Source organism: Temnothorax curvispinosus, unplaced genomic scaffold (genome assembly GCF_003070985.1).
Source record: "Temnothorax curvispinosus isolate PA1 unplaced genomic scaffold, ASM307098v1 QBEX01014331.1, whole genome shotgun sequence".
Taxonomy (NCBI): domain Eukaryota; kingdom Metazoa; phylum Arthropoda; class Insecta; order Hymenoptera; family Formicidae; genus Temnothorax; species Temnothorax curvispinosus.
In genome coordinates this window covers 111,188-136,917 of record NW_020224111.1, presented here as the reverse complement: position 1 = coordinate 136,917, position 25,730 = coordinate 111,188, and the positions used below count along the sequence as shown (strand labels likewise).

General features: G+C 35.0%; 3 protein-coding genes across 4 annotated transcripts; 1 reads left to right on the top strand and 2 right to left on the bottom strand.

Annotated features, from left to right (window-relative positions):
• Positions 1-660: 660 nt before the first annotated feature.
• LOC112464583 (LETM1 domain-containing protein 1) lies at positions 661-2,960 on the bottom strand. The gene is made up of 4 exons (XM_025031660.1): positions 2,850-2,960; positions 1,833-2,710; positions 1,585-1,734; positions 661-1,190 (listed from the first exon to the last, which is right to left on the bottom strand). Exons 2-4 carry the CDS (start codon positions 2,562-2,564, stop codon positions 1,011-1,013), a joined length of 1,062 nt encoding a protein of 353 aa, XP_024887428.1. The 5' UTR covers positions 2,565-2,710; positions 2,850-2,960; the 3' UTR covers positions 661-1,010.
• Positions 2,961-3,255: 295 nt separating this feature from the next.
• LOC112464582 (26S proteasome non-ATPase regulatory subunit 5) lies at positions 3,256-6,463 on the top strand. Of its 2 annotated transcripts, XM_025031659.1 has the most exons (3): positions 3,259-3,368; positions 3,439-3,708; positions 4,839-6,463. In XM_025031659.1, the coding sequence occupies exons 2-3, from the start codon at positions 3,518-3,520 to the stop codon at positions 6,166-6,168; spliced, it is 1,521 nt and encodes a 506-aa protein (XP_024887427.1). In that variant the 5' UTR covers positions 3,259-3,368; positions 3,439-3,517; the 3' UTR covers positions 6,169-6,463. The 2 variants fall into 2 exon arrangements, with proteins under 2 accessions (XP_024887426.1, XP_024887427.1); XM_025031658.1 differs by having other exon boundaries at positions 3,256-3,708.
• A 314-nt stretch (positions 6,464-6,777) lies between these two features.
• Positions 6,778-25,422, bottom strand: LOC112464580 (nose resistant to fluoxetine protein 6-like). The gene is made up of 10 exons (XM_025031655.1): positions 24,618-25,422; positions 11,642-11,937; positions 10,911-11,086; positions 10,510-10,667; positions 9,490-9,585; positions 8,314-8,873; positions 7,736-8,041; positions 7,242-7,416; positions 6,996-7,138; positions 6,778-6,920 (listed from the first exon to the last, which is right to left on the bottom strand). Exons 1-10 carry the CDS (start codon positions 24,931-24,933, stop codon positions 6,792-6,794), a joined length of 2,355 nt encoding a protein of 784 aa, XP_024887423.1. The 5' UTR covers positions 24,934-25,422; the 3' UTR covers positions 6,778-6,791.
• Between the last annotated feature and the right edge of the window lie 308 nt (positions 25,423-25,730).

Here is a 25,730-nt window from a genome sequence, read left to right as displayed (position 1 = left end):
ATAATTTGATTTTATATTTTATGATTCACGAAGTATGAAAAGATAATGGCTAGCGTAATACATGTCAAGACTCGGATTTTTAAAAAAGAGCGACACAAATCGTTGATGGTCGTCATAAATTATTTTAAATTATCTAGTGATCCATATTCCTTATTAATATCTGATATCGAGTTGAGATATTTGGTTGATTCGTCATTTGACGAACTGAACAGTGAACAGAAAAAGCGATTGTCGGTTAATTAATTTGCTAACTCTTTTGAAGGAGAGTTAACATAGGTCTGCCTGCGAATTTTTTTATCAAAATTTTACTGATCCTCTCATTTCATCATTTTTTAGACTAGATTGACCCTTATTTTCCCTCATTCAGGAAATAATGGAAATTATGTTAGAACATTCAATTGTACATAAAATAGAATTACATTTTATACAGTCTTATACAAATAAAATGTGTAATTACACGCGCATATATATACATGCACATACATGACATACATTTACGTTTTATGTGTACATATAATTTATAAAATTTGTATATTTGGTGTATATTTAAATAAATAAAAACATAGATGCAAATAATTTGTATATTTCTTTAGCATAAACTTTACGTTAAAAATAACATTTACTATGTTAAACATCATTTTTGTACAGTTAGCAACAAACAAAACTTCATAGTCTTCATAAAAAGTGAGAAAGCTTAAATTGGTGCTTTTATTTCTTGTATTAAATGTCTCTTAATATAAAGTAATAATTTATATACGTATACAAGAAATAAATCTATAAGGAACTTGTATGCATAATATAAATAAATGTTTACTTATATGTCCACAAACGAAAAAACAGTGAATTAAGATTAATTTGTTAATAACAATATATAAAACTTATGATAAAAAATTAGATGCTAATTTGACTAAGAATCCTGAAGCAAACTCTATCGTGAAAACGGATATTATTAAAATAAAATATTTTGCAAAAAAACTGAAAAATCCTAGAACTCACTTCTTGTCAATATTTCAATTATATATAAGAATCCAATTTGTCGAATGGTTATAAGCTAATAAAATAGGGCTATGTAATAACAAGGATATATTATGTTGGTCAACGGATGCTGATACTATTAACCACTGCTCAAGCCAGCTTCTCATATTTTCTATAGACATGTTTGCAGGATTTAGGCCTCTAAAAGATAATGCCTGAAAAATAAATTAATAATAAAATAATGCTAATATCTTCTACACTTTCTTTTATGCTAATATCTTTTATATTATCTTTTATGCTAATCGTTATGATATTCGTAATATCTTTTGTATACTGTATACTGTACAAGTATACATGTTATACAAAACAAAATTTAGTAAATTGTAATATTTTATATACATATATTGTATATATGTATCAAAATCTTTCAAGACAAAATAAACAAGATAGAAATTACATTATAAAAGTAATGAAGATGTGTCTTCTCTTTTGTATAAGTTACAATGAAATGAAAGACTAAATGTAATTAACTTCTTTCATAAAACCTATTCTAAAAGTGTACATATCTTATAATGCCCTGAAAGCATGAAACTAACAAAAGGTATCTACCCATCGCATCGCTTCATTAGACATTTCTTTTACTCCTCCCTCTCGTACGATAGCGCGATCCATTCGTAATATTAACATACCCCTTTCCGTCAATCTTTTCCTCTTGAAAGGTCTCCACAGTGGCATACCGTGTATTGCCAATAGCTCTTTCTGGAAAGCATAGCAAGTACATCTATATTATAACGAGCTTTCAGAGGAGAACAAATTCATGTCCAGAAGCAACGGAAAGCACCAACTTGTGAGCTTACCAGGTGTTTCCTCTTGAGATTGCTGAGGGAATACGGCGGGCCTGAAAAGAGCTTGGAACAAGCTATGATATTCTCGGTGGTCGGATGCGTGCCGCTTCCTAAGCAAGCTATAGCGTCTCGCCACTTAATCCTGAGCGCCTGATCCTTGATAGTCTTGATACTCTTGAGTTCTGCCTGCATGCATCTCAACAATGGTCTGTTGTGCCTCAGCCTGGCCTTGTGTTCGGACAGCATGAATTCTAGCTTCTGCTGCAGCGTCCAGTAGTGCGACGTCAGTAAATAGCGCGGGAAGTACAGGGCTAGGGGAAAAATAATGTAATTCGTAAACGGCACGGCCGAGAGCAGGAACAACGGCGAGAGCTTTCGCAGATCCCTGGGCATCGTGTGCATCAGCTGCAGCTCCTCCCGCGTCAAGCTATCTACGCCGTTCGATCCCTGCTTCTTTATCGCGACGACGAACCTTTTCAAGTCCGTGTACACGTCACGGCTACCGACGCTGAACACGCGGTACACCTGCATCGTACGCGGGAACTTCTGCTCCAGCGTGCGCTCATAGTTCTTGATGTAATTTATGTACCTGCCGAACCAGTACCGTTTAAGGTTGGCCACTTTGCCCGACTTCTCCGTACTCTCCGCCGCTTTCCCAAAACCCCGTTGCATTGGGATGCGTTTTACGGGCTCGAACGTGTTCACGCCCTCGCGCACGAACGTCCTGGATATTATCTTGTACATTTTAAGATCGATTCTTTACTAGAAACGGACTTCCATGGAATCGGTTAACCTGAACAACCCTCTTTCCGCACCTGAAGATTCTTAACTCCGGGAAAATTGTTGAAACTTCTCCTTCATATTAGTAAACTCTGATTTATTGCAATCCACTAAAAAAAATGGTATAATACGTTATAATGGCATAATACGATTATAATACGTACGTAATATGTCCGTAATATGTGCGTGTTCTTTCTAGCTCGATATGTTCAAGTACTGTATTTTTAGTATTTAATTGCGCGTAATTACCGATATATTGTTATTTCTTTCAATTACTCTTGCTGGCTGCTCACGTTGCCCAGAATGTTGTAATTAATGTTTTATATTTATATTTATGGCTGTACTACACTATTTTGTACCTTCTACACTCGAAATGAAGTAGATACAGAGAGAAACCTCCTCTGTAGATAACATCGGAGAGAGAAAGAGGGAGGGTGAAAAGTGCAAAAAGTTCAGCTACAAAGAACAAAAATAAACTCTGTTTTTTTTCGTACCTTCTGCACTCGCAAAAAGTTCAACTGCAAAAAATAAACCTGTATACTATTATATATCTATCGCGCAACGTAATTAATAGAAGATTTGTGTTAGAAAAACGGGCGTTCTCCCAGTTGGTGACACGGCGAAAAAAGTTTAGGCTATCCCGAATTAAAAAAAAGAAAACATCGCGGCCATCGCGCATGTGACTCGTGACTGCTTTGCCTAATGGTGTCGACAATTAACGACCCGTGCCAATACTGCCAATCAATTTATTGAAGAAGAAGCGTAAAGGTGTAAACGTCGTTGCATTTTCTGTCCCTAATCTGAAATGGGACTTCATTAGCGCTGCTCCTGCAAATAGGTATTTCGGATAGCTGGTTAAGCTGGTGCTGGCGAGGATTGCCGAGAAAGCGGAGCTGTCTGCTGTCAATGAGCCGACCATGACTGACTGGTATCAAGCGAAAATCCTGCGTCTGTGCGAATTGAACAATGTCGAGGACAAGAAGGACCTTCTCACGGACATCAAGCTTAAATTCGGCGCTTTGAATAACCGGGACGCCGAGCAGGTCGCCCGTAGCTTGGACTACGGGCCGTTCTATTCGCAGCTAACCTCGAACGACACTAACGACAGGTACGATGACAATCGAGATTTTTGCGATTTTCATGAACGATAATTCATGCAGAAAAAGAAACAGAATACCGAGAGAAAGTCGAGTTAGGCTCTTTTCATAGGACATGTTTATTGGACATTACTGAAGAAATGATTACAATTTCGTTGTCATAAATATAGTTTCACCAGAATTTTTCAATAATGAGCGTTTGATTTTTGCGATTCTCATAGACGATAATTCATGCATACACATATACATATATTGCATATACATATATTTGTTTATAGAAAGAAAAACAGAACACCAAGAGAAAGTCGAGTTACACTCTTCATAGGACATGTTTATTGGACATTACTAGAGAAATGATTACAATTTCGTTGTCATAAATATAGTTAAGTAAAAAATTTTCTAATAAAGCATGGCTACCTCTGGATTGTATCTTCTACTAATCCTGCTTTGTTGAAAAACAGAATAAAGGGAAGTACAAGTTAAAAGACGTTCCAATTGGCCAATATCCAATAAATCTACACCATTGAGAATGAAATTACATCATTTCTTCAGCAATGTGTAATAAACATATCTTATAAAAATCAAGAACACAACTCGATTCTTTCTTAGTATTCTGTTTTTTTTTCAACAGTGTAGTGTATAATTTGCGAATTGTAGTTCATGTAAGCTTTTAATTATTTATTTCCATTTAATTGTAGAACGTTATTGTCAATATTAATACATGTTAAGTATCTACATTGTGACAATCAAAAAGTTGCTGAAATTAAATAGTCATTATTTTGTAGTAAATGGATACAAATGATAGAGGAATAATCTTCCTCTGTTAGACTGATAAAAATGATGGGGTTTTTTTTTCACAGAATAGCATTCTCAATATTTATTTCTATAGTAGAAAATAATATTTATTTAGCTTCAGCAACTTCTCGATTGTTACGTTGTATGTGTAAACAACAATAGTCCTATCAGTATAACATTTTGAAATTCTTATTTTATGATTATTCAAACTAATTTATATGCGACTGCTTTTACTCATAGAATCTAGTGCAAAACTTTGCTTTTTGTATCAATTATGCAATACAATGCTTCTGAAATTTACTACTAAGAACGAAAACAATACCGCTTTTTTTTTTTTTTTTTACAGAGAAGTCGTAGAGCAGATATGCGATATTCTGGCAATTTTGTTCAGCATATTGGAACCTGGGGAAATCTATCAGAAATATTTAGTTCAAGTATCCGCTTTAATAACCAATCCACATGCTTGCGTGAGATTGCTTGTGCTGCGTGAATTTCTGCGTACGGCCTTGCATCCGGAAAAGATATTTCAGTTGCTCGCAGACACCACCCTTCTGATTTCAATTATAAACCGAATCGGCGATGACGACTTGAATGTCGCCGAATGCGCGATGAGCATAGTGAAGAAGATTGGAGAAAATCCAAATGGCTTGTGCATCTTGTATAAGGGCGAGCTCCTGAGAACGTTCGCCCGGCTGTTGCAGAACGATACCATTAGCTTTCGCATTTACGAAGTAATTGTGGACATTGCCAAAACATCTCACGAGGCTCTGGAGGTATCGGCCCAATCGGGCTTTTTGAACAGTTTAATCAACGTACTGGAGAACGAGGATATACTGCTTCAATTGAATGCCTTGGAGATATTGACTCAATTAGCCGTGTTCGAGGAGGGTCTGAGTTACCTGGAGCAACAGGACGTTCTGAACAAGCTAGTTCAGAAAATAGCACATGTCGACGACAATCCCTTGTCGAATCTTTTGATCCCCGGATTGATGAAGTTCTTCGGTAACGTCGCGCGTCACTGGCCGAACGAGTTATTCTCCCGATATCCCGTGATAATCTCCGCGCTTTTCGACGTGATAGACAGCGGGGATCAGAATATTCTGGGTCCTGCGTTGGATACCTTGGGATTTGTGTCCGCGAGCATCGAAGGCAAGTACGCGTTGCAAGCCCTGGGAGACGCGATGCCGAGCGCTCTTAAGAAAGTCGCCGAGATAGTACAGAAAATGCCGACTGCTCTGAGAATTCGCGGCTTGAATAATCTCGCCCTTATACTCGAGGTCAAGAGAGTCGAACAGGACAACAGAATTTTATCCCTAACGAAGCTGTGGTTTGATTCGCTGTGCGACGATCCGTTGGGTATGATTGTGGAGATATGCAGACAACCGTTCGTCGATATCAGACAGGCCGGTTTGGAGGTGCTGGCCGTTATTAGTTCGCAAGTATGGGGGCAAGAATACATATCCACGTATCCTGGTTTAGTAGAGTTCCTATTAGACAGAAATATCGAGTCGTTCAAAGAGTGTAAAAATGCAAAATACGAAGTCGTGAAACGTTTGTCTCAAGCGGAGCGAGATATATTCGACGCTGATACCATCCAGAAATTCAAGCGGTTCGTTCACGAAGGCCCATACTTTGTCGAGGTTAATACGGAGGTCGCGATAGAGGGTGCTTCGTAAAGGGGAGAATAATTTTTTGCATTAATATTAAATATTAATGTTAAAGATTATGTTACGCATAACATGATAACATGAACAACTTCAGTGAGAGATAGAAATAAATATTTATTTTTTCTTTTATTCGTAAAAAAGAAGGTATTGATTACCACAGAAGGTTTGATCTTTGTTCTCGCATTTAGTACAAATAAGCCAACGTTATTGAAGTACTTATACTTGAGCTGCGTTCCGATATTCACTGCAAGTACTGAAAATCTATAGTTTACGTAACGTACACTATACATTTTCAGTACTGACAGTGAATATCGAAACGCAGTCTTATTGTTAGTCTCTTTTTCGGAGCAGTTTTCTTTATTAACGAAACATTATTGATATTGGAATTTATATACAAAGAGAAATAATTTATTTTATATCTAACGATACACAAAAAAATCTAAATTGTTACGTTATATTCGAGAAACAAATCAAATAAATGGTATTAAAATATACATACATATATGTAGTAATGTTCGCGATATTTTATCATTAATCTTCGCAGATCTTTACGAAATTTATACATAACGTGTAAATAAGATCGTATAAATAATTGTACGGGTGTATGATGTGCGTTAAATATACTTTAATCTCTATTGTATGCGTTTCCGCTTTTTCGGTGAGACAATCTTCAGCATACTGACCACCGGTGCTTCAAAAGCGACTGACACTACAAACGACAACGCGTACGATAGCACTAGCTGCCCCAGAAATGTTATCATCTGAAAAATAAAGTGTTTCATGACAATCCGCTGTTAGTTAATTAAAGTTCTTCTCTCTTCGGTCATAAAACTTACCATTACATCTTTCCCTAGATGAAACGGAGAGTCTAGGTTCATAGCGGTTAGACGAATCACAAGCGGATGAACTAGATAAGAGCAGTAAGTCACTCTGCTGAACGGGTATAAGAGTGGCCACGATAGAATCTTATTTACATATCCTGAAACAGTACCGGTTTAATAGCCCAGTGTAGTCCAATTAATTAGTCTAATGTTTATTACAATTAATCTAATATAATTTATCAATGCATATGTATTTCTTACCACCGTAGCCAGTACTACACGCTATTACGATCCACGCTAGACCTAGTGCCCACGCACTGTGGCTCAAGGATGAATACGCCGCTGCGGTAACGGGTGTAAGTTCCGCCTCGTATAAACCATAAAGCAAACTCAAGAGACACGCAGAGGACAGGAGCCACCCCACGACGACGGTAGTCTAGAAATGAGATAACGTTTAAATTCTTTTTCTGAGTAATAGAAACTAACAATTTAATTTTTTTATCAAAGAGGAATGTTCAGACGACATAAAGAGACGACTTCTAAGGCTCAGTTTTACGAGGGTCGGTTAAATTTTAATCTTAGATTAACTCACTCTTCGTCTCTTTCTAATGTCCCTCTTAGAAAGAGACGAAGAGTGAGTTAATCTAAGATTAAAATTTAATCGATACTTGTGAAACTGGGCCAAAGAGACGTTTCAATCTTTCAAACGTTGAGTTTTTTTGAGATCGTTGAATTTTTCTTGATATTGATCGTACCTTAGACATTTTTACTTTGCAATCAGTCTTGAAGAGAAAGTAGCCGACGGTCATGCCGATCAGATAAGGGCCCAATCTCGTCCACGGCTTGTCGTAGATCTTGTCGAAGAGGGCCAACGGATCGTCCAGGCTCGGCATGTGATTATTAACTAGGGCGATGTAGCCGGTGGTTACCCATGAGCTTACTAACAGAGTGACTAACGCGAAAGCAGCGATTTTGAAGTGATTTGTAGCCAGTATCAGAATCACTCCGCCAACAATATAGAACTGCGTATCGTCCGCTAGGTACCAACTCCAAAGCATACACTGCAATATCACGGTGTAAGTTTACCTCTTCGTTTGATGGAAATAGAATAAAATTTGAAAATCTCCAAAAGGGGGCGAATTAAAAGGAGTATAAATTAAAATTAGAAAGATTAATAAGCATGAAATTTGTACTTTACAATTATTTTTATAAAATATTGCATTATAATTTATATTACGAAAAAAAAATTAATTATTGTGGAACCAACATTCGAAAAGTTTTGAAAATTATGAATCCTATTATAGGGAATATATACAAATAAAATAATACGCACCATTTGGTCGACGGGAAACCACGTATTGATATAGAGTAAATTCCTCCACCAATAATTAGGACAATTATAATGATCTGCCGTGGGAGGCTCGAAAACGGAATTCGTATAGAAATGCTTCATCGAGATCTCGACTACACCTAGTACGAACATGTACGGCGTGGTGAGCCTACAAAATCGATACAAAAGAAGCCCGATGAATTTTAAGGTGCCCGCGGCGAAGCCTCGCGTGCCCTGCGTGAGTCTCTTCAGGTCTCCCTTGGCGTTGGTTCTAAAATATAGAAAGGCCACGAGCAAACCGCCCATGAAGAAAAATGTATCGACGCTGAAAGCCCCGTTCGTGATGGTCTGGAAGAGGAATCGCTTCTCCACCACTTTGCGATATTCCATGTTGTCCGAGTATTTAAAAACGATAATGCACGTGTGCCCGAGGATGACCCAGGCCATCGATATCGCTCTAAGCCCGTGCACGGTGCTAATTGTGTCTCTGCCCACGTTACGATCGCAGATAACTCTCAAATTAGCGGGAACGGAGAAAGAAAGCAGAAGTTCCTCGAAGGTACCTGCAAAAATTGGAAGGTTGAAAGGTTTTATTGTATCGCAACGAATGTATTAATTAAAAAAGAACACAAGAGTCTTCTTCCCAGATAACATGCATGTTGCATAAGACGTCGTAAAGAAATCTTTAAGACAACTAAGATATCTTAAGATATCTTTAAGATATCTTTACGAAGTCTTATGCAACATGCATGTTATCTGGGTTTATAGTCATATAATTCTAATCTAATCAGGAGAGAAATGATCTTATAATTAATTTCCATTCTACTCTTTCTGCTTTGGTCTAATCATTTAATTTTTATATGAGATTATTACAATCACTTAATTTTTATAATCGGGAATTAGAAAAGAGAATAACAGAATATGGATATATTATATATAAGTAATCATTTTTACTTTTTTATTTTAAGTTAATCGCTATATTAAATTAAGTCAATACGTTAAAAATAAGGAACAGAGGAAAATCTAATTTCGTTTATTTTTATATAGAATAATTGTTAAATATTTATGTTCGTAAACTAGATCTCTTGCGATTCAATTTATAATTTGTCTGTTTTTTTACGGGGATGATATTTTCACTTCAGGGATAATTATCGAGTAATACATAAAAGTTTAACGTACTAAGCTGTTGCTCCTCTTTGGTAGACGCTCGCAAGTCGTTCTCGAGACTGTTGTTATTGTTAATTGACTGCATGCCGTTGCTACTAGAATCTGCCACTGGAACAGGAAGGTAGACCTTACCTTGAACAGCTGCGGAATACAATAATAAATCGTGTGACTACTTTTTTACCGTCCTTGTCTTGTCTTGATAGTCTGTAAGTGATAGTCGTGCATTATATTAGTCTGTATTTTTTACGTACGTTAGTCCGTACATCGCTACGTTAGTCGCTTTTTAAAATTACAGCATTTTTCAGAGTTATTACAGTACGAGTTAGTACCATGACAGTGAATTAGCAGTAACTTTCTTCCTCAGTACAAAACAGTTATTATATTGCTGAAAGCAAGACTACGTTTTGCGTTTCGTCTTATAATTTATTCGTCTTATTTGTCTTATTCGTCTTATTTAATTCGTCAAACTTGATTCTTATTTCTGTCATTTTTGCGCAATTTTCAGTTTAGACGATGTCTTAGAGATTTCTCACACTTTTTTCTACCTATGTATGATTTCTTATATATATTTCTTTTCAGGAATAGATTTTTCTTTAATAAAGATATATCGATATACTATTAATATTTCCATATTATATGAACTAAGCTCCATGCACATGTATATTAATAACAAACCTTATTCAATTTTAAATGCATAGTGCTTTAAAGAAATTTTAGTTGAAAATTTATAAAGAGTTATAAAGAAATGTTCAATATTTTTAATACCTCAAAACTAAAGATAAAAAACGGTTTACTTTAACACATTTTCTAAACTAAAAACAAATTTTTACTAAAAAAATTCAGTTTTAAGTAGATTAAAAGACCTATGCATAAAAAACTGCATAAACAATCTACAATATTTCTTTATAAATAACAGAAAATAAATCTCCATTGTTTTAATATATTGATATTATCTCGTTTCATGTGATACAAATGATGGCAGATTAACGAAACGATCAAAAAATTCTTGGACATGATCATTGACTCCTTTACCATTTATGACCTTCCGATCACCATTAGTGAGATGATCAAGTTTCCCATGCTTTTCCAAATCGTAGATTGCATTTCTCTTGCGGACTAGCTTTCTCGACAGATGATATTCATACCCGGTACCGAGAATCATCAGTATCAAGACCACCACGCTGACACCGCTGAAACATATTGAATTCTGGTTTTTGCGTCTATTGAATTAGTAATTAAAAAGATATTAATTGTAGTCTTCGAATACATAACAATATTAATAAAAACAATATACGTATATATAAATATATATTTATCTAAATTCTTTTTGTTTTTGCAAAATATGATTCGTCTTTCGTGATAATCAAATAGGCAAGTGCACTTTGCAAGTAGTCAAACGTCTTTTTTCGTATATTATACAATTTTATACTTACGATAAAACCCAGAAAATCGGATCTGTGTACATGTCATATGAGTTATGCTGATCTCTGACTTTTTCAATCGTTGAATGCTTTGCTGCAAGTTCGCTTGCGGCGAGTTTCCCGATCACGACGACGTCGGAGGCGGTGCATGAGAACGGCAGGCAAACGCCCAGGTGAATCAGTCTTGTCTGAAATAAGAATAATGTTTGTAGGTTGTTGGATTCAAAACTTTGCGTAAAATAATATCCAATATAAAAAATCTTTTTTTTTTTCAAAAGCGCAAAATTCTCCGAGTCGAGATGCTTCCTTAAAAATAAGCAATAAAGAGAATTTGGCGAAAAGCAAATGCATGTTATATTTACAATAAGACTTCGACTTGGATATATGTATATTTAAAAACAGTTATGAAGACATTAAGAATATTCTTTTTATAATACCGGCTCCTTTTTTTTGCTAAGTTTCTATGAAAACCTTACGTTTATGAAAAAGGGAATTTTGTATCTCATATTTAGACCAGAGTAGATAATTATTTTTACACTTCTTTGTTCAATGTTTAATATTGTTACCATATTATTTATACTTCTTAATATAATAATTTTATGTAAGCGATTGTATATTTCATAAATTTTCTTCATATATTTATTTACGAAATAGAAAATAAATATAAAATAAATTAAAATAGAGAATGTTCAAGATGTTTTCATTCAGTTATACACATAAATTTGCATATCGATGATACTTACAGGTGTATAAGATACATTTATAGAAAGTTTTAGCATATAGAATCCCAATTGAAAAGGCATTTCGACGGAGTCTGTTTGAGTCCAAACGCTGGTTCCGCTAATACCCGTATTGATTTTTTTTCGTGACTCCGTATGAATCTCTTCGAATGTAGTAACTTTGGAATCTTTTACGTGTTGTTTTGAATACGTATGGTGCGATGGGTTCTTTCCGATATAATGGCATTCGGTGGCTGACCCCATAAAATAAGAATTACCCCAGAAAAATCCGGTTGTGAATCTACCGGATGCATCGTCAACTGAAAAAAGAAGGAATTCATCATCAGCGAATGTAACAATGTTAGATTGTAACGTATATCTTATATTTTAAATGAAAAAAAAAAACTTGGAAAATTTTTTGCTTTAAATTTAAGTAAATTATACATTATATATTGCAATGGATGAGAATTAAAAGCTCTTAAAAAAATAGGTCCTCGCTTATCGAGAATGACGGAACTTCTAAAACAACATAACTATAAATAGCAAATCGCACTAATAAAAATGTTTGTAACAAAAAATTTTTATTACGTTTTCTCCGAGGAAAGATATGTTAGAAAAGGCCAAAGTTGATCAAGGATCAACGGACGCAAGGATAAAGAGTAAGTTTGGATTAAAAGTTTTATTACGCATTGCATCGGCAATGTTTTTCCGATTGAGGAAAGGAAAGGAAAGAAAGACTCAGGAAACTTTTAAAGCTACTGTACAACAAGGCGGAAGTCGTATGTTTTATAGGGACTAACTATTTGTCAATAGAGAAAGATTTTCGGAAAGGCTTTCGGAGCATTAGAAATCTTCAAGTCCCGAGATGAAAGCAGTTGCGCGGCGCGTGAAAGTTGTAAAAAGGAAATATTGCGCTATAGATGATACGATATATAAATAAAACAATAAGCAATATACACCATGACGGAATGCTGGCGGCACGTAACATCGTTCATAAATTAGCCAGCACCATTGGCCGGTTATTATCTAATATGAAATTAGTAATCTTACTTGCTTTAAATGCCGGGTGCGTAATTTCTACCTGATTAAATAACCGGGCTGCGTAATCGTACGCGAGCTTTTTTTCGCGAGTGATGCAACGAAGTATATCCTTGTTTTACTTATCATCGTGGACAACGCTAACGCAACTCGGCGCGATCGTCATCGGGAAGGCGCGAAGACGGCGGAGGCTTACGTTCGGACGGAGTGGCTTCAACGAAGCATGTACTTTCTATTCAGGAAGTAAAAGATGTTATCTAACCGTCGGTACAAGCGGCGGATTTACGAGTTTTGTATTACATAGGTCTCAGCTCGATCGCGATCCCATTACGTCACTTTGCGGGGCTGCATGCTTGCGGCTGCAGCTGCGGTCGGCGTCATCGTGTTTTTCGCGTCCGCGAGAGTCGTTCCGGATACCTATATCAGTATTTTGTCTCGTCTCTCACTTCCCGGCTTTCGGCTCGGTAAAATTTTACGATGTAACACAGAGTGTAATGTCATGTTTTGGTAATTGGTTCTTTCGAATCTCGTTTGCCGCGCAAGGACTGAGTAACGAGAAATAATTTTAATTATTTATAATGATAAAAGAAGAATGACGAACAATAAAAAGACAACTAAGAAATTATTTTCACTTTAAAACAATCTTACAGTTTTCATTGATGTGCTATTTATAAAAGTACTATTTATAAAATTTACTGTTTTTTTTTTTAAGAACGAAATGAGGCTTGTGATATCGGAAATTGAGTATTGTGCGTACGTGTGTATTTTTAATTTTATTTATAATATTATAATATAATTTCTTCTCTCTCATATATTCTATATAAATTGGTACAATTAAAGTACTACTAGTATAAAGCTTCAATATTAATTTAAGAAAAAAATTTATTTTTATTAATTGGAACAATAATTACACAATTTTTTTAAAAAGTGTAAAAATTAATAAGCTCTGAAGAACAATTAATCATTTTTCTTTAAACGTTTCCATTTTACAATTAGCAGGCTTGATTTTAATTTTATAGTCATATTCTACAATACCTGCCATTCTTTAGAAAAAAACTTGCTAAAAAATATTTATCTTTACTAAAGTTGTGTATAATTTTACAATAAGAAACTTTAAATTCTTATGAAAGAAAACTTGAAGAAATAGTGAAAATAAAAGGGAAATTGGGAAGATTTCATATCTCTTTCAATCTTCGATTTCAATATACAAGCTTTCACTTACCGATCATTAACATTCACTACTTATCGCTTGATCGTGACACAATGCGGATTCATATTGTCCTTAGCATGACAATAATTTTGCATCGTGGTTCAGTTTCATTGCGGAACATTCTAAAGTCAAGTTCAGGCTCGCCTTGCAGTTCGATTTATTTCCGTACAAAACATAAATGTGCAATGTTACATTTGAATCATTTGATCTTATAAAATCTTGGAGAAAATCATGGTAATGCTATTTTATATTTTATTCATTGTCCGTGCACAGCGGATAATGAATATGAATAATCGCAATATCTACGAATTGCTGTAATAATTGTAAAACGAAACTTATAAAATATCAGGCAAGATACAAATTCGACATTATGCTATTTAAAAACTAGAAGAATTAAGTTTTATGGTCTTGAAAATATTATAATGTGTTTACTTATTACAATTTACCATTCCATATGTGCTGCACAACAATTAATATCTTGACTAATGGTTTTAAATTCTTAATATTAATATACAATGAATTCTCGAATTACTAAATGATATTTATTTTAATTATATCTCGCTGAGAGTTTCAGATAATCGTTAATCATTCGAGTTTATTGATGGGTTTACAGTAAGTTTCATAAACAGGAAGGAAAAGGCCAACCATTTACAGAGTAAATGCAATATATATGTGTCGACGCTCGAGCATTGAAAGCTGCAAAAGAAAGTGAACGTGCGAAGATAATGACATTGCACTTTCTGCACTACACGGAGATAATTTTTGTTATATTTTACCCTTAAATTCACTACAAACTTGGGACAACTTGGCAACCGAGGAATTTTGAAAACATACAAAAGACATTTTACAAACAACGTGGTAAAAATTACCAAGCAGATTGGTAAATTTTGAAAAATTATTGAAATTTCCTATATATATTTTAGTAAAATTAATCAAACATTTTATATTTTAATGTAATAGATATTAATATTTTTTATTATGGTGGATATTAATCAGAATAGCTCGTATAAAATTCTTGATGGTACAAGTTGTCCAACAACTATCATGATTCAGGGTAAATTTTAAGAGAAAATTCTCTCCGTGTATATGTTTCTCTGAAGCAGAATTTTAGGAGATATTTTAAAAGTCAGAATTCCCTCTCATTGCACAATTTATCGTTCTCCGAATTTAAAAAGCTTCAATATTTCATATTTTTGCAATATATCACCACTGATACTATTAATAGGTAATTGCGTAATAAGAAATCAAAGTCGTGCGCGATGCTTGGTTGTGACATAAGATCGTATACAGTTAACGTTCGTGAATGTGGCAACAGAAATTATTTCGGGTACAAAAATTCAATTCAAACGATGATGCCTCTAGAATCATTATAAGTTCAGTGATATAACCGCGACCGACAAACTTGTTGTTGGAATGCATAGAATGTTCAATTGCACACATTCTTATTTAAACTTTATAATAATTATAATAATTAATAACAATAGTAGTTTGGTAATCATTTAGTAATAGTCGGTAATAATATAATATTTAATTAAGAATCATATTTAATATTAAGTATAAAACGTATGTAAAACATTTTACTCAACCGAAATATATTTAGCTTTTCTGCATTTTCTGCGTCTTAGTTATTGCAAACTTTTATCTTTGGATGGTGAGTGTGTGTGTTTGTCACAACTATATATGTAACGGAGAAAGTGATTCAGAAGGAGAAACGCGTTTGCATACCTGATTGGTATGACAATATGTTGTAATGTCTATCGGCATTGGCAATTAATATTAACACCGTTTGACATTGGATTACATTTTTATATTGACAGAAGTTGCGCTAAGGATTTCAAGTAGGCGTCCTTGATTACTAATTTGAAAAGAAAGCACGCAAGTTCTTCTGGTTTCATGCAACGTTCTGGTGAAAGTGTTTTCATTCTGTTTGATCGGAATTCAGACGGATATTACAGACATCTGGAATTTTAATTTTGAATAAAAATTCGTCTGTTTCGTTAATTTAAAATCTTCTTGACCTTTCCATAGAGAATATACCCTCCTGCTTCTTCTCCTTAGACAAATTTATAATTATAACTACTTGCGTAACGAGTCATTCTCACGGTGAGTGCCAAATAAATTTTGTTATAGCTATTCGTACGGAATATTGCAACAGATTTTAAATGGCCATAGGCGACATTTTAGAAACTAGTTTAATGGTTTATGGTAATGTTCTCCTTCTAATTACACGTCACAAGATGATACTGCGACTGTTCTTATTCGAGCATATTAATTCTTAACAGGAATACTGGTGAAATCTAGGACAAAATGTATGATGCAAAAATATTCAATAAGGTCAACGTTTTTTTGACATTACCGTCAACTATTAAAAATGAAGTTTTATTAATTCTCGTGTTGTTTTTTTTTAATAAGAAACGAACTCCTAGTTTATCTTGTAACGTGTTGAAATTTTGGTGAGCTCATCGAGAGCTACAGAGAAGACATTTCGTTTGTATTACAAATTTAATTAGAAATTAGAAAAAAATACGAGAGAAAAATTTACAGAAGAGAAAATAGAGTAAATGGTTTCTCCCTCTTTAGTCGCATAACTTTATCTTTTACGATTATTTTTACACAGCGGGATAATGGATTTGGCATTCGCGAGCGCGATAAAAGCGGAAATGCAGATTGTAAAACATGCGCGCCGAAGAGATGCGGTAACTTTCTTTTTCTGACATACGCAGAAATGTAATAATCTCGACACATGAAAGTGAAACGCGATCCGTTTCTAATGCACAATGCCTCAGCTGTCATTTATGGTTGTTCTGTCGCAACAATAGATTAGTACATTTCAAAGTAAACCCACAATTGTCGTTGGTAAAACAATCGATCGCAACGATTGACTCTTCTGTTTGTTGTCAATTGGGCAGTTCGATCAAACGCATAGAATTTTTTTTTTTTTTGAAAAATTAGGATACCGAGAAAACCTAAAAATTTTCCTTTATATCGAAGGAATGAATAAACGGCATAGAAATTTTGATAAGTTTTTACGTGTAGAATGTATTTCATCTTTCTTCAAAGCTCTATGGTTAATAAAGCCATTACATAAAAAGCCATTATGTAAAAAGGCTTTACATTATTTATAATGTAAGCTAACATATGTTTATATCACTTAATAAGGCTAAAGTGATAATAATATGTTATCACTTTACATCTACATAATGTATTTAAAAGATTACACTGTTTAAAAATTAAGTATATTATCCAATTTAATCGACATCCAGTTACCCGATGACTTCATTTCTTCGTAATGCGTAATTATCGGCATGCAACCTATCACGCAACATTTACGTGATCTCTAATTAAATAAATTATACTTTTTCACGATAAATAAAACATGTAATAGAAAAGAGGATCAAAAGGAAAGGAGAAAAATTGTTTGCTTTTTTCGCTGATCTGAAAGCAGCTTTCGACTCTAATATGGGAGATGATGAAAAAGAGAGGAATAAGTAAAAGTCTAATTGATAGAGTGAGAGAGATTTATAGCGAAACTAGATACAGAGTGAAGATAGGCAATAAAGAAACGGAAGAATTTTGGGCTGTAAAAAGAGTGAGGCTGGGATGTCTAATTAGTGCGACATTATTTGACATATATATTTCAGACATAGAAGAAGAGATGAAGAAAAATCCTGGTAAAGTGAAGATCGGAAAGAAAAAGATATGGTCGCTAGAATATGCAGATGACATAGTGCTTGTTGCAAAAAATAAAGATATAATGAATATAATGATGAAGGTGTTCTACAGGTGTATAAAAAGGTATATAAAAATATATAAAAAGGAAGAAACTAGAGCTAAGTACAGAAAAATAAAAAATAATCGTATTCAAGAAGGGAAGCGGCAAAGAGAGAAAGAGAGAATGGTGGTGGAGAGATATGAGAATTGAAGAAACAAAAGAAATCAATTACTTAGGGTATAAAATATGCAGAAACAACAATGACGAGATGCACATAAAAGATAGAATAAGGAGGAAAGGAAAAATTGCGATGGCATGGATATGAAGTTATGGAGAAAGAAAGTTTAACGCGGATATAATATGGAGAATGAAATTGTTCGATAGAATTATAAAACCAATAATGTTGTATGGAGTAGAGATATGGGGATATAGAGAAAGGAAGGAGGTAGAGGTAGTGCAAGAGAGATACATAAGGTGGATTTTAGGTTTACAAAGAACTACCCCGGGGTATGTGGTGAAAGAAGAAATGAAAAAAGCGAAGATAAGAATTGTAGCGGGATGCAGAGCGGCAAAATGTGAAGAAAAAATGAGAAATGATAACGGAAATGTAATTCTAAAAGAATGCTGGAAGGAAAGAAAAGAGGAAGAAAGCAGAGAAGATATACAAAATTGGTCGACAGAAAGTAAAGAGAGAAGAGAGTACATACAGAGATGCGGCATGAGCGAGGAAGAACTAATAAGGATAGGAGATGAAGGTATTGTGGTTGCATGGTGTCAAGAGACAGAGAAGTAGATATGCAGGAGAGAGCGGAAAAAATTGAAAGCGTGTAAGGATTATAAAGATGTCAGAATAAGATGGCTGCCTAGATATATCAAAGATGGGGTCAGAAAAAAAAAGGAAAAGACAAGCCTAATAGCGAGAATGAGGTGTGGAAATGAGACAAGAGGGAATATGTATTGGATGAATGAGGAATGGAGAAAATGGATAAAATGTAGACTATGCGGGAAAGAAAACGAAGATATGCGACATGTAAGTACGAGATGTGAACAAGTAGAGAGTTAGAAAGGAAGAATGATTGATATGCTGAGTGACGATGGAGCAGGGTATGAATGGATGAAAGGTTTGAAAGAGATAAGATTAGAAATGGAAAAAGAAAAGAATAAATAGTTCAAATGTAAAATTCATAATATAAGCATTGTTCGAGTAGTTTATAAGCAGGATCGCAACAGCGAAATGCAAAAACCGGAAACATGCAGGATTTGACAAATGTATAGTTGTGTAAAGTCTGGCAGACTAAACTGCTATGTAAGCACCAGAAGGTGAAGCATTAATAAATACTACTACCTTTTTACGAGAAATTACTGAAATCAGAAAAAACAAACTTTATTTTATTTTCACCGGTTTCCCCGTTTTTCCCCCTTTTTCCGTGCAATCATATTTTCCAATAATTGCTATATAGGTGATGTAAATTGCTACAGTGAACGTGTGAAATAAAATAAGACTGCGATAAACTACGCGGGAGGTACGACAACTGTGTCCCGTTTAACGACATTATTGAGTATCGGTATCGTTTGACTGGTAGCAGCTAATTTCACTTAATTTTACCGTCAATCACTGTCGGCTGTAGATCCGTGATTAATGTCTTGCCTATACATGACACATAGCCAACATAGCGTAATATTGTAACACACAGAAATTACTTAATCAGCTTTAACCAGCACGCATACTAGAAATAACGGGAACATGTTTGTATATTTGAAGGATAATTCGCGGATGATAAATTAATTTTCTCCGTTGTTCTTTCCAGTTCTAGCTTTGGAAACAAAAATGTCAATTATGTTTCAAAAAACTTTTAACTAGGGTGCAGTTGACCAAGTATCCTCATAGTTTTTGCGAGTCATCGCATGTGATAGATTTTACGAATACTTTGTGCGTAACCACGACGATACGCTCAAATAAACAGGATGTTACGGGGAACAGGTCGTTTAGCCCGTAATAGAAACGCATTTCCGCGAAAGCGAAAGCTCACGATTTCATCCCCAGCCACCGTCACTGCTGTCATGTAATTCTTCCCCTTTTCAAATAGTATAATTTCGATAATTGCAATGCCGATTTGGGCTCGCCACTTTCTAATCGCTCGAGTGGCATCTCCGTCTTTGCAACTCGATTGTAAAACCTGTATACACTTGCATATATAAACTCAGCGTGTATAATTTTGTTTATCTAATCACTTAGAGAGATTATTTTACGTAACTTGGAGGGATCTTGTGATCGGCGCCTTTCAAGGACACGTGCACACGCGGAAAGAGCGGTTTTGCTGAATATCTAAAAATTTAGCTGGCTATACAGATCTGAAAATAATTTTGTTGCATCATCGAAATAGTTATAGTAGGTCGCAGAAGTATGATGATAATGCTGTAAAAAATTTTTACAGTTTAGCAATCAGTTTGAGTGTTCTACATAATTATTTTGATGGTGCAACAAAATTATTTTCTGCAAATCTGTATATAGCTAAATTTTTAGATATTTCAGTGAAATACCGTGTGGAATAATTAAGATCGGACGACTGTTAACTTTCTTCTTGTCATATTATAATTTTTAGCCGTGAAAATGCTTGTGTAGTATATATGTGTGTATTTTCACGGATATTTTTGTCTCCACGAATAAACAGGATGTGTGTAATTCGATAATAAATCAATGATAATAAAATGTACATTTTAAGGAGTATAATAAAAAACTTAATAAATATTACTGGCTGAGGTAATATTTTTCGCAATAAATTTAATAATTTAATAAAAATGAGCTTATATGTAAGTATCAAAGATTAATCAATTAAGAAACGACCAAAACCCATGGACGAAAAAGTCTTGACGATTAATCTGACCAAAACCATAATGGTCGAATTGTCACGACATTAGCCAAACGTTGTCGAATATAAAAATAGAGTCTTTCTCGTTTATTAATTATTGGCGAAACAAATACATACACTTTTCTGTTAATAAATATTACTCTACCATAAAATAAAATTTTATATTTTTTCCTTTGTCATTACACAAATTTGATGTACTTTAAAAATAAAATACTTAGGTTTTACTACATCAAGCATTTTTATGGACATTTTTGTCTCGGCATCTCGTTTTTCGTATAATAACGTGCATTATTTGTCAACAGATTTTGATTCGTAATGGTATAGAAACTAGGAAGTGACATTTTCCAGGTATACAATAGAATAGCGCGCGGCCGACGCGCGAGGAAATAACACGTTTGTACGTCGAAAGAGCGATGACGTTCGGGACAAATGGCCCTTCAGGCATATCGCTGCATCGTGACGATAATGCTTTCCTTCGACAATGTTCTCTCGGTACAACGGCGCCTTTCACCTTTCCTCGCGCACGAAGTTCGCGAAATTCGCGAATACCGCAACGGTGATACAGGTTGCGGAGGGTGAAAGTAGCGGCCGGTTAAGGAGAATGCTTTCCGGTCGAGGAGCGTTGCTTCAAGGTGGACTCAGACCAAGCTAGCAAGGACGAACGGGTAAACGATCGCGATGAATATGAGCGAGCGTAATGAACTCTTTTCTTCCGATATACCAAAGAGATAAAATGTCATTCATCGATGTAAATTTGGGCCTCGTATTCGCAGCGTCATCCACGCTCAATGAAATTCGTTTATTTGCGTTTGTTCGCGTTCTTCGTTGAATTTTCTTTCATAAACACGATATGATCGTCGACGATCACCGAAAGAGAAAAAGAGAGCGCATCGATTGAAGCTCATGTGCTAATTTGCAAAAATCGTGCGTTCTGCGGTGTGCGGTATGCGGATCTGCGCAAAATACTTATCTATTTTGTTTTATTTTCGCGACTCGTCGACTTTTGCAATAACTTTCCCTAAAATCGTTGGTATTTCGTTGTCACCGAGAACGAAACGCGAGAAGGTAAACCCTGACCCACTTAAGACCTCTACCTGAATGACAGATGGCAGGTTTCCTCTTAAGTTCCTTGTCCGTGAAGAAATTCCAGAGAAAGAAGACGAATTTATTTAGATTGAATGATCTAAATCTAGATAGTTTCAAGTGCACATTTAACAATGCCAAAATAATTACGTGCAATTAGCGATATAATATGTGTCTTGCCTTAAATATAGAATAGATGATTTCTAAATATAAACTTCTATAATATAAATTTCTAAATATAAATGTAAAGGCTCATGAAAATTCAATTAAAGCATCTCATTTGCATCATTCGAATACTGACATTTTAATATATTCGTGATAGGTAAATATTTAAATTTAATTGACTGTTTATAATGCATATACGAGATTAAATTTGTAATTAATAAATACTCGTATGTATTACTTATGCATCAAATAATACGTGATTCCTAATCGAACTATCGCCTTTTTACTTTCGCCGCAATACTTTCAGATGGCATAACAACTTGAAGAAAAACACGTAACAACTGATCGTAGGTTTCGCATATCAAGAAAATTCCGCAATATTAAACCATTTTTTGAAACTTATTTTAATACTATTTCAATCACGCTAGTTTTTAAACGCCTGAAAATTTCTTCGTAAATTTTGTTACAATCTACGATCACACACACAAATTTTGGACGATTGAAAAATATAAAGAACGTTCTTTCAATAGTGTTTTTTTATAGAAAATAATATTGCTATAAGAAAATACATAATGAATATATATATACGCATCCTTTGTTCTAAAAAAACATTTACTGATACTGACATTCGAGTAGATCAGATCAAAATAAAAAATCGAGCAATGAAATCGAGTAAGATATTCTTAAGACTTTTTGTCTGCAAAAAAGAACCACAATTGCGATCTGCAAGGCAACGCGCGTTCGACGAGCTTGCGAAAATATCGAATTGCTCGAGGAAAGTGAAGCGTCGAGAGAAGGCGTGACTCGCTAAACGGAGTCGCGTCGACTGTTTCACGTGAAGAGCCGACACGTTTGATCAGCTCTTTCTTGTGTCGCTAAAAGTGAAACCTCGCGACGAAAGTAGGCAGACCGGGAAGGAAACCGGAAAGCAGACGTTGTTTAGTGAGAATGTTCCTGTGGCCGGTTCGTCAACGTGACGTCGTCGGCGATGTCCCATTTCTTCCGACGCGACGCGACGCGATGCGGACCGGACAGCGCCGAGAACGGAGGAGCGCTTCTCGAGCTCGAGAGCTATACCGGCTTGAAAAAAATTTTAACGGTAAATTTTTCAGGAAACCCGAAATCGATATTTACCCCGGGGAAAGTTACGAAGCGCGCCGTAATTTGGTAACTTCGTCGCGCTCGTACCACGCGCGACGACACGGAGCTCTCAAATTAGGAACCCGCAAAATTAAAATCGGAGACTCTGTCATTACAATAAACGGCGGACAATTTCGAGACCTACGCTGCTAAAGCACTTTTCGTTCCCACAGCCGCGCGTGATGCAACTGGAAGGGATTCGAATAACTCGCATCTCTCGCCGAATGATTTAGCACGATTATCTGCAGCGCAATGTAACGTAGAAAGCTGCATGCGGGAGAAAGTTGTAATGCATAGGAAGTTACATATACACGTGATACAAAAAGGTTCGATACGAGACGCGGATCGCGATGTAATCAGATCAAAAATTAAACGCCTTACGCCTATAGCATAACGTAATTTATTACGTAAAGTAATAATGTAGATATTATTAAATACTTTCTATGACGCAAAAATGGATATAACAATTATGTAACGCATCGTGGGGCATCGATTGCGTATTATAAAATACAAGCTCGTAATTCAAATTGTAGTCATTTATAATAATTCAAGAAGACAAAAAACAAGGATCTACGAGAATAGAACGTTAATGTATATCTATTAACTTCTTCAATGTATGTACATTTCATTGTTGACGAAGTTAGTTGCAATGAAGATGCATTAGAAACAACTTCTTGCGCAGACAACTTGTTTCAGGAACGAAGAGAATCCTGTTTCCTGCGGTAAAAAAGGGATGAAGGTCATTCTCTTCGTTCCATTTCATTCGAAGCATTGGAGCAAAGTACAACCCAAGTTCGACAACTGTTTCAAGGTAGCGTATACGTTACAATTTAAACATTAATACAATTTATCAAAGAGCTAATAATTCGACAAATCCATAAATACAATTTACGTTAATTAATAATTTCAACAAACTATTATTTTAAAAAATATAATGAAAATAATTAGAGAAGTTATCGACAATATTTTTACAATTACCAAATAAACTGCATTAAATCAATCGGCAAAAATTTTATCACAGAGAGAAAGAGAGAGAATTGTATAAGTTTCTCAAAATTCTGAAAAATTCTGAAGAATTTTTAAAAAGAATTACGATTCATCATGAATATGTTTATTAGTTGCTAATGTCGCTAAGTAAGTATCTCGTAAACTTTCTATAAAAGTAATAAAGTTTTACGAACTTATAAAAGATACATGTATAGACATAATTTCACAAAGATTCACATATAAGAAAGACAAGATTAAGTGACGTTAATCTACTGTTAATATATATTTAAATAATATAAATAATAGAAACAATAAATATATAATATAAAAATATAAGTTTATTTATATAATATATATTATTATAATATTTATTATAATAATAAATATATATAATATTCTATATTATTTATATATGTTATATATGCATGTATACACCCTGAATAAATTATTATATATTATAAATAAATTATAAAAATTATCTTTGTAAATTATTTTAATATTATTTTGTTTATTTCTTTCTTTCGTTTATTTCTTTCTGACGTCATTGCGTTTATAAATACAAAACTTTGTTATGCACGGTAACACTTGAAATATGTAATATTTACTGTTTATACGTCGAGACTCAATTTTTACAGAAATCTTAATTTATTTTTAAAAAAAGATGTTTTTTTTCTTACTTCAAGGAGATGCATTAATCAGCTTTTAAAAATTTTAAATTGGGATTTAAATAATCACAATAATATTAATTAATTGAGCGATAAAATAATGATAAACAAATGGAGGAATTGAGCTTACTTTTAAGAGCCCACAATTCTTCATTCTTCAGAGCATCGATGTACATCGTCATGTCTTTGCCGCATTGTACTCCGACGGGGTACTTCCCTTCGACCCAATTCTTTACTAAATTACGCGCACTAAAAACATCCAGCATGTCCGACAGGCTGGTCCAATTTCTTTCGACCACATTAGTCGTCGTTGGCAAGCTTCGTACTCGGAGAATCGGTTCCTCTGTGACGCTGCTAAAAATCTCGGTAGATATCTCTTCGGCGTGTACGCAGATCGCGGAAAATATGAGTAGAATTACAAACGGCAGATGCATTGTGCTCCGCATGTTTATCTCATAAATGTTCACAGAAAAGATTTATCACGATGTATTTGGCGTTTACGGAAGATTTCAACGAGATTCACTGGATCCACATAGTCGACGGTTTAGACAGATCTTTGGGGGGTCGATTTATCAGGGTCAGCGAGAGAATTTTCTCTTTTTCTGACGGTCGATTCCTCTTGATTCGCCGACCAAAAAAAAACTCACAAAATACTTCGGCGGATCTTTGCGCAAATGAAACTGCAATTCTCTGTCAAGATGCTCGTGATGACATTGTTAGAAATGTCATTAATTTGTCGTAAACTTGCGTATTTGCTTCAGCATTATTTAGATGATAAGGCCCTCACGTTGATCACGTTATTCGTCGATTCACCGTTATTTTAACGATATCGATGTTATATGGATATTTGCATCTCTATTTCTGAGTTGCCTGTCGGAGAATCCTGACAATGCGACTTTTTCAAACTCATATTAACTTCGAGACGTGGATGTTGTTGTCGCATCCGCCCTCAGGAAGAAGGGGAAGAATAATGAACACGGCGAAGATGATCGGCTATGCGCGTTGTTCAGATAGATCCTTCTATCCTGCTGGATGACCACGAATCAACTGTATCGTACGAGTCGGTGTTGTGGTCCGACCAACGGTTCTGAAATGTTCTCGCGGTATTATAATGAAGATGATGGTGGGGCGCGAGTCTCCCTGCGGAGTGAAAATCGAAAACCTTTAGAGCGGTCGGTGTCGGTGCGCGCGAGGCGATTCAGGCGACGACGTCGAGAGCTCATCGACACGTGCTCGCGTGCGT